This window comes from Fonsecaea erecta (genome assembly GCF_001651985.1).
Source record: "Fonsecaea erecta strain CBS 125763 chromosome Unknown Scaff5, whole genome shotgun sequence".
NCBI lineage: Eukaryota > Fungi > Ascomycota > Eurotiomycetes > Chaetothyriales > Herpotrichiellaceae > Fonsecaea > Fonsecaea erecta.
In genome coordinates, this window is record NW_017387248.1 from 223,867 (window position 1) to 231,743 (window position 7,877).

Below are 7,877 nucleotides of genomic sequence, written 5' to 3' on the forward strand. Positions count from 1 at the left end.
AGCTGTCGGCGGGAACGAGACTTTGCCCATCTCACGACAATGCCAAATGACTTCACAGATCAAAGAGATTGCCTGGCTCCTGTGGTTGACCGGTGGCCAGAGATCACCATGTGGTGTGCCGGACCCCAACATCTCGAGAAAGAAATTCCTGGGCCTCGTTCGGGCTGTGATTGGCTGGCGCGGGACTGCGCTGTCCGCCTCCCGCCCGCCTGTCTTCGACTTTTACATTTTCCAGAAGAACTTTTGATCGTTTGGAGATTGCGACACGCCCTCGACACCGACCTGACGGATTTGTGCTTTCTCTCCTGGATCTTGCAGACCTCGTAATGTCGTCGCAGGCCATTGCGACGTCGTCAAGAGGTCTGCCAGATCTCCCATCATGGACCGCTGGTTCGAACCTACATCAGAACGACAGTGATTCCAACCACGACCATCAACCCGAACAGCGCCACATGAAGCCGTCCATACCAAGCCATCCCTCGTGGGATGACCTAGATATCGAAACGCGGAATCATGCTGTGGGCAGTCTGCTCGCGGCTCTTACCCCCGTCGGTCAAACCCAACCCCCGGATCAGACCGCAACTGCGCCCGCCAGAACAGACATGGTGCCCGTGCCAGACCACAGCCTTGATGCCTCGCCTGAGACACTGGGGGCAGAAACAAACAATATCAACCTAGAAACAGACCCTGACAACCTCCTTCCTCCTCTGCCGCTGCAAAGCCACGAGGACTTTCTCGCTTCCGGCGGGCTGCCTCCATTGCCTCCTTCGTTAGCCATGGATTCTTTTACGCAACCCTTGCCGCTGCCCTTGGGACCAGATGATCTATTAACAACCTATGCGAGCGAGTCCCACCCGCCGGCTGCTGCCTCTCAAATTCCACTGCCAGAACGCAGGGAAATCGAAGCGTTCGCAAAGATTGAGTTTGAGGACGGGAACTACTACATCACCACCTATGCGTGTGAATTGGGCAGAGACGCTTTTGCATACCGGGCAGCCCTCGCGAAGGCTGAAGAGGCGCGTCAGGCCGAGCAAGACCGTGCACAGAGCTCCAGTGGCAGACGGTCAGGTCTGTCGGAAGGCATACCACGACCTGGCGACAGTCAAGTCCAAGGGAGTGTGGTCAGTGAAGCTGGTGGATTCGGTGGTGTCGATGACGGTCTGGGCATGGAGAATGAAAAAGGAGAGGATGGCCGCCCCCTACACTCGCAGTCGTCGGAGATGTCTGCCGGTAGTGTCGTCAAACCCCAGGAGGTCCTCTACAATCCTCCTTTGGCCCCCTTCGATTATCATAAAATGGCGGAACGTCAAGCCCAACTCGAGAACGGCATCGAGCAAGAGCCAGACAATGAGCAGCCAGCCCCAGTGACAGCAGACCATATCCCGGATGCCCACAATTGTCCGCTCATCCCTATCCACGCCATGCGCAATCACCAAAAGTCCGAATTGGAAAACCACAAGAGTATCTCCCGACGGCACGTCAAGATTCAATGGGATTTTGACAAGGAGCGCTTCCAGATGAAAGTCATGGGTAGAAACGGTGCCTTCTTGGACGACGTGTATCTTCCACGCGGTCAAATCAAACCTCTTCGCGACGGTTCCAAAATACAAATCTCGAATGTCTGGATGACTTTTAGACTGCCGAAGCAAGAAGCCGAGTCTGCGAGCGATGGTTCAGGCCGGGAGGAGGTTGAGCAGCACAGCCCTTCCCGACCGCTGAGTACTTCGCCCATATCCAATGAACCAGACAGGAGCGTTTCGCCGTCGAGAGTCGGTAGGGGCAAGACGAAGATCATCCTGAACACCATTGAAAAACCAGCAGCCGCGATTGTAGAGCCAATTCTCGGGCCGGATGGCCAGCCTTTGCCTCCGAAAAGGCGGGGACCTGGCAGGCCACCAAAGGATGGGATCATGTCGACTCGAGAAAGGAAAGAGAGGGAGAAGGCGGCCAAGCTTGCGGAAGCGAAGGCCGCAAATGGAGGGAAGACTCCTCCACCCATGATGCGGGGACCGAAGCCGGCCAGACCAACCCCCCAGGAGGAAGAAATTGTGACTGAACCCAAACCCGAGAAAAGGAAATACAAGAAGCGGAAGCGCATTGGAGAAGACGGTGACATCGTCCAATCCATCGAGGGCGGTGAGATCGACGTGCCTAGTGAGCCCGAGAAGCCACCGCCCATTAAGAAAGCCAGGTCGAAATCTCCGAGTCCAGAATACCCGCCTGCGGAGAGTTTGACTGAAGAACAGCTTGCCAGACCGTCAGAGCCCTATGCCCGACTGATCTACGACATTTTGCTTGACATCCACCCCAAGGCTCTTCCTCTGAAGCAGATCTATCGTGCCTTGAAGCTGAAGTTTCCTTTCTTCGTACACAGGGTGGACTCTGAAGGATGGCAAAGCAGTGTCCGGCACAACCTGAACCAAGAATGGAACAAGCTCTTTGAGAAGGGTGAGAAGGAAGGCAAAGGATTTGCGTGGAAAGCGATCCCTGGGGCGCTCCAGCCTCAAGCAGAGAGGAAGCGAGCAGCTCTACAGGCGGCAATGGCCAAACCGAAGCCTACACCGGCGCCCCGTCCGACTCCACCTCAAGGTCCTCCTCAAATGCTGAATTGGCAGAATAGCACCACATATTCTCAGCAGAACGGGGTGCCGCCTCAAGGACATCCTCCGCCCTTCTACGGACAAGGTCAGTCGGGATCCATGCCACCACCTTCGAATGGGATGCCGTGGCCGCCTCCGCCAGGGGGAATGCCGCCGTCGTCGAACTCAGCCTATCCTGCAGGTCAAAACCGCCCTTTGTATCCCCCGGCGCCGCCAGCAGGACAGTCACCCTTTCCACCGCAATTGCAGCCTGGCTCTGTGCCATCAGTAGGATCTCATCCGGCGCCAAGTCCAGTTGTGACACCAGCGCCTGCATCAACGATCCCCATTCCCACGAGCTCGTCGGCATCTAGGAATATGCCTTGCACCTTGGACGGTCTTATCACCATCAAGAAGTTCGAGAGCGCCATGCTCGAACAGGTCCATCCCGCGAGGGTCGAACATTGGCAGAAGATCTTTGCGTCTGCTACGCGACGGTTACTGCACGGCCATCCTGAGTCTCTGGCGCCGGGTGGCCATACCGTCGAAGAGGAAACGATCATGGAACACATTCGAGATTTTATCCGGCGTTTCAAGAACCCCAACTTTGCAGGATTTTCACGGACCGGCTCACCCGCGCCCGCCAATCCGGTCAACAACATGGGCACAAGAAACGGCACGCCGCACGCTGCATCGCCAGCAACCACTACGCCCGGTCCTCCTCAAACTGCTCCTTCAGGAGTTGTGAACCCCACTCCCCAAGTCCAAGCAGCACAAAGTGAAGCTTCCGCGCCCTCGGCGAGCAAGGAGGAGGGGGCCACCGGGCCGTCGACTGGGGCATCCACAAATGACTCGAAACCCATCAGTTAGGGAGCGATCAATCAAGCTTGAACACACAGGTTGTGCCAAAAGCGTGGTTCGTCATGGAATTGGTCCCCGCTGCTTGAGCAGTGGTTTCCAGAGTGCTGGGAGAGTCGACAATACTATTCTTCTCCCTCTTTTCGATATGGATGGTAATGGTCATGATACCCTTGGCGTTCAAAACCTCTGTTCGGTTTGACTTTTTGTGTCTTTTTTCTTTCTGTTTAGGACTAAGGATAAATCCGTGGACTAATAGGATTCCAGCGGTGTCTCGGGTTGGGTTGCGTTGGGTGATTGATTGATTGAAACGAAACGACCGAATGCACACAGCGAGAGGGCCTATCTACCTACCTACCTACCTACCTACCTACCTACAGTAGAAAAAGGAATATGAGTGCATTACAGCTGAAAGCATCAATTAATCGATCAATCGATCGATCAAATCAATCAGACGAAGGCATGATCCGCCCTTGGGGCTATACGGAAGGGAACAGGAACCATGCGTCTATTCATCCATATATCTGGCTGGATAGTCTGCAGGCAGCATAGCATAGCATAGCATAGCATAGCACAGCACAGCACAGCACAGCATCTATTGTCCTGAAAAGGGAAAACAAAAAACGATAGGTTGGTTTGAATACATTCTCGCAATTCCAGGCAGGCAAGCAGACAGGCCCTGTGGAGGATTTTCTTTTCCTTCTGAAGGTGACTCACTGACTGGCTGATAGACTGACTGTTGTATTATCTGTGGGATCCAATCTATTCCATTTCCTTTTCTCTGGTATATTTCCTTGATTAATATTGCATCCCCCTTCCCCTCATCCGCCTCACTTGACTTGCGTCTGTCTACTGTGTCTCCCAGATGTGGCGACGGTTCCGCACCGAGTTAGATCATGGCGCTCGCTGCGTCTCGAAACATGTGCGCGTGCGTTACTGTGGGATGTCACCTGTGCGCTGGATGAAATTCTGGTGCCATATTGGTGCTGGTGCTGGTGCTGGTGCTGGTGTCCAGTGATCTATCGTTGTGAAGCTAAGACCACGTTGTAAGTGTTCGAGTTGTCTCGAAGAAAGCAAACCAGCGAATCCAGAAGAAGGGGATTCCAGCTGTGGTATGGCCCGTGAGTGATATGTGGTGTGTCTTGGGAGCATTTTTGCTCACGGCAAAATCATGGTTTGTAGTTGGATCTCTCAACCGGCATTGAGCAGGCATCACGGCTGAGGGCATAGATTAGATCTATGTCCGTTTTCCTGCCGTGATGCACACCGTTCGTTACGCCTGCTTGTTCCAGAAATGTTACGCGGTCCTCACTCTTGACCTATTTTGCTGCTCCGGCCAGACGCCCTTGCTATAGTCCCATGTCCGATTGTAGTCGTCTCAATTCTTGTTCGTCCAGCAGGTTCTGAACCACAAGTCGAGCGACGTTCATTCCCGCCAGAGCGGAAGTTTCCATGGTCGAAATGAACGATTCCATGCCGGAGAGGTAGTAAACACCGTCGGAGATGCCGCGTGACAGGCACGACTCCGTGGAGCAGAGCGTAAAGTTCTCGAATGATGTCCGGGGTAACTCATACGGGTAGCTGTGCCAATGTTTCTCGTGGAGCCAAGGAATCTCGGATCTGGGAAGCTGGGAGAGCGGATCACCGTGTTGGTTCTCAGGCTCCGGCGTGTGTTCGAAGCCCAGCAGAGACGACAGAAACGTCCCCGTCAAGGGCGCTGGCGAGAAAATTTTATAGAGATACTGTGTATCTTCTCCTGCTCCATCGGGCAGCTCCGTGCAGTTTGAGGTTGGTCCGCAAAATGTGCCATCCGTCTTTGGATGCAAGACCCGGAGTGTGCTGATCGACCAAAATCCTGGCGGCCCAACAGCATCGACGCCCCGTCGTGACCCCAGTTCGTCGGAAAGTTCCGAAGAGAGAGTGGTGAGGACGGATGAGGGGACCTCTGCTTCCGAGTCGAGTCCAAAAAATGACGGACAAAGACGACGGGGGGAGGTGAAGAGAGTCACATACAGCGACACATAGGGGATCTTCTGCGGGACAGTAAGGAGTGGTGGCAAGAATGTGACATTGGCGAATTGATACGGGGCTGCGAGGATGACGGTGTCAAACTCATCTCCGTATTCGTTTGTAAGTCGTCCATTGATTTCCTCATTCTCAGTCTTGACCTGGAATGTCCCCTTCTGTTCGTCCTTGACCACATCGGTGACGGTCGCATTCAAGAATATCCCGTCCGCGGTGCTCCTCACCATCTGGTCAAAAATCTGCCAATTGCCATCCTCGACGGCCATGGCTCCCTCGATGGCCATGCACACCAACGTCTCCAACCCATGTATCCCGCCTAGATTGCTCGCGTAGTTCACACGGGTGCTTGCCTGGATGATTTCACGGGAGAATAGATCACCCACTTTGGCTTTCTGCAAGACATCTTTCCCTGTCAGACCGGTGTATTCATGCAGTCCTGTAGCCTCCACGGCCTCTCCGATCGAGTTGAAGGGAAATATGGGTTCCTCGTAAAACTTCAAGAATTCACCCACGGCTTTCTTCGTCGCCTGCCGGGTGCGTATAGGAGCCAGTCCATATTTCCAGAGGAGTTTGGCAATGTCCCACCATCCTTGCCAAGAGCCTCTGTCTTCGTCGTCGTCTCTCTCCGCCTTGAAGACGAAGTCTTTCCCATCCCAAATGCCCAAGTCGTACTTCGCGTCAGGGGCGGATTGGTATATCTTCACAGCAGCTTCTAGTCCAAAATCCCGCGTGGCATTGTATAGGATATGATTTATTTTGACAAAGATACTCGCGCCGAGTTCCACCGGGTAGCGGGAGTCATTCAGGGCGTTGACCGTGGTCGTCCGGCCGCCGACGTAGGGGTTAGAGTCGAAAACAGTGATATGTATGGGAGTGCTTTCGTCAGGCGAGAGGAGCTGCTGAGAGAATTTGTGAAGGTGGTAGGACGTCGACGAGCCACCTGGGCCTGCACCTATGATTGCTATTCGGTGCGGCTGCTGTCTTGGGAGAGGAGGAGTAATTAAATCTGGGTTTAGGAGAGTCTGTGAGTTTTCAGCGGCGACGAACAGGGCTTGGAAGTGGAGGACGATGACGGTGGCATACGCCACAGCAGTGCTGCATAGCATTTCGAACACGGCGACTGAGTGCCTGAGAGACAGTACGAGGTACTGAATAGAAAGATCTGATTAGTTACATAGCTCATTCGACGGTCGGTTGTTTCGAGCTGGTAAGCGAGTTCGCTTGAGCTCGCCAAATGGGCAGACTGTCCGAACGGCCGACCTTATATCACCTGTATTGTACTTTGACCATGGACATTGGTTGCCTCTGCGTGGCAAAGTAGTCGTATACTTCATTGAACACCCTTCCGGGCTATTCCAGGCAGATGACTGCGTCCACCGGTACGAGGTAGTCAGATATCGAAGCATATTCGGCGAGGCTGGTAAGGTTGATGGCGCAGTCACGTGGGCTGCAGGTTCTGAGGCTTGGCAAGGCTCCGGCAATCTACGAGTCTCTTCTTCACTCTTTTCACCATCCAACAATCAGTTCTCCTGTACCTCGTATTCTTTGATCGATGAGCCATGTACATATTGAGCTATATTAATCAGTACCAATATCCTAGCATATTGCAGACCATACGCTCGGGCTTCGGTGAGATGCCTCTTCTCCGTTCATTCTCAAGGCTCGTACAATCATGGGTCATTTCTGTGTCAATTCTCACATTTTCGCACCTTCGTATTGTGTCTTCCTCCTTGATTTAGATTATCTCGCTGGTTGGACAAGGTGAGTCGTCCGTGGATCAGAGACTTGGTGGGAGTTGCATATCTATATATGGGAAGTACAGGGAAGGTTTGGTACCATCAGCCACACTTGGTTTATCACATTCCTTGTTGGTTGCGTGAAGATCACTGTCGATAGAATCCCGTCTCTCTTGCTGCACAGCTGCGTGTCAGTGCTTCGGAAATGACAAGGTTCTTGATCAGAAGGGGGATAGAAAAGTCAACACTACTTCCCTCCTCCTCCTCCTCCTCCTCCTCCGCCTCTCCTCCTCCTCCTCCTCCTCCTCCTCCTCCCTTTTCTCCCCCTGTTCCGCTGGGGACAGGCCTTCGAGCTTATTATTAGCCTTGCTACGTTGTTTCTTACCTGAGTTTTCAATCTAAGGAGCCCCATTACCCCTTCCCTTTGACGTTGAGACTTGGTCATGTCCAACCTTGAGACTTATGGTGATCGGACGTCTCTAGCCTTGGTCTAAATACGACTTCATTCGTGATATTTCTTACGTGGACATGATCGTGGGCTTCACAGGACATCTGGTGCATATGAAGGAGCCAAGCGGTACGGCAGCACGGGGGGACAAAAGGCTGCTCAGAGCGTTCTCTTGACTCCTCGAAAACAGCTGGTCTAATCATCAAAATCTAATGCCTATTTCTGTGCCCT

General features: G+C 53.4%; 2 protein-coding genes across 2 annotated transcripts; one reads left to right on the forward strand and one right to left on the reverse strand.

Annotated features, from left to right (window-relative positions):
• Positions 1 to 326: 326 nt before the first annotated feature.
• Positions 327 to 3,449, forward strand: AYL99_06156 (hypothetical protein; the record flags this gene model as incomplete). The annotated part of the gene is made up of 1 exon (XM_018837666.1): positions 327 to 3,449. One exon carries the CDS (start codon positions 327 to 329, stop codon positions 3,447 to 3,449), a length of 3,123 nt encoding a protein of 1,040 aa, XP_018692226.1.
• Positions 3,450 to 4,786: 1,337 nt separating this feature from the next.
• Positions 4,787 to 6,568, reverse strand: AYL99_06157 (hypothetical protein; the record flags this gene model as incomplete). Its single annotated transcript, XM_018837667.1, has 1 exon — positions 4,787 to 6,568. The coding sequence occupies one exon, from the start codon at positions 6,566 to 6,568 to the stop codon at positions 4,787 to 4,789; it is 1,782 nt and encodes a 593-aa protein (XP_018692227.1).
• Positions 6,569 to 7,877: the final 1,309 nt, after the last annotated feature.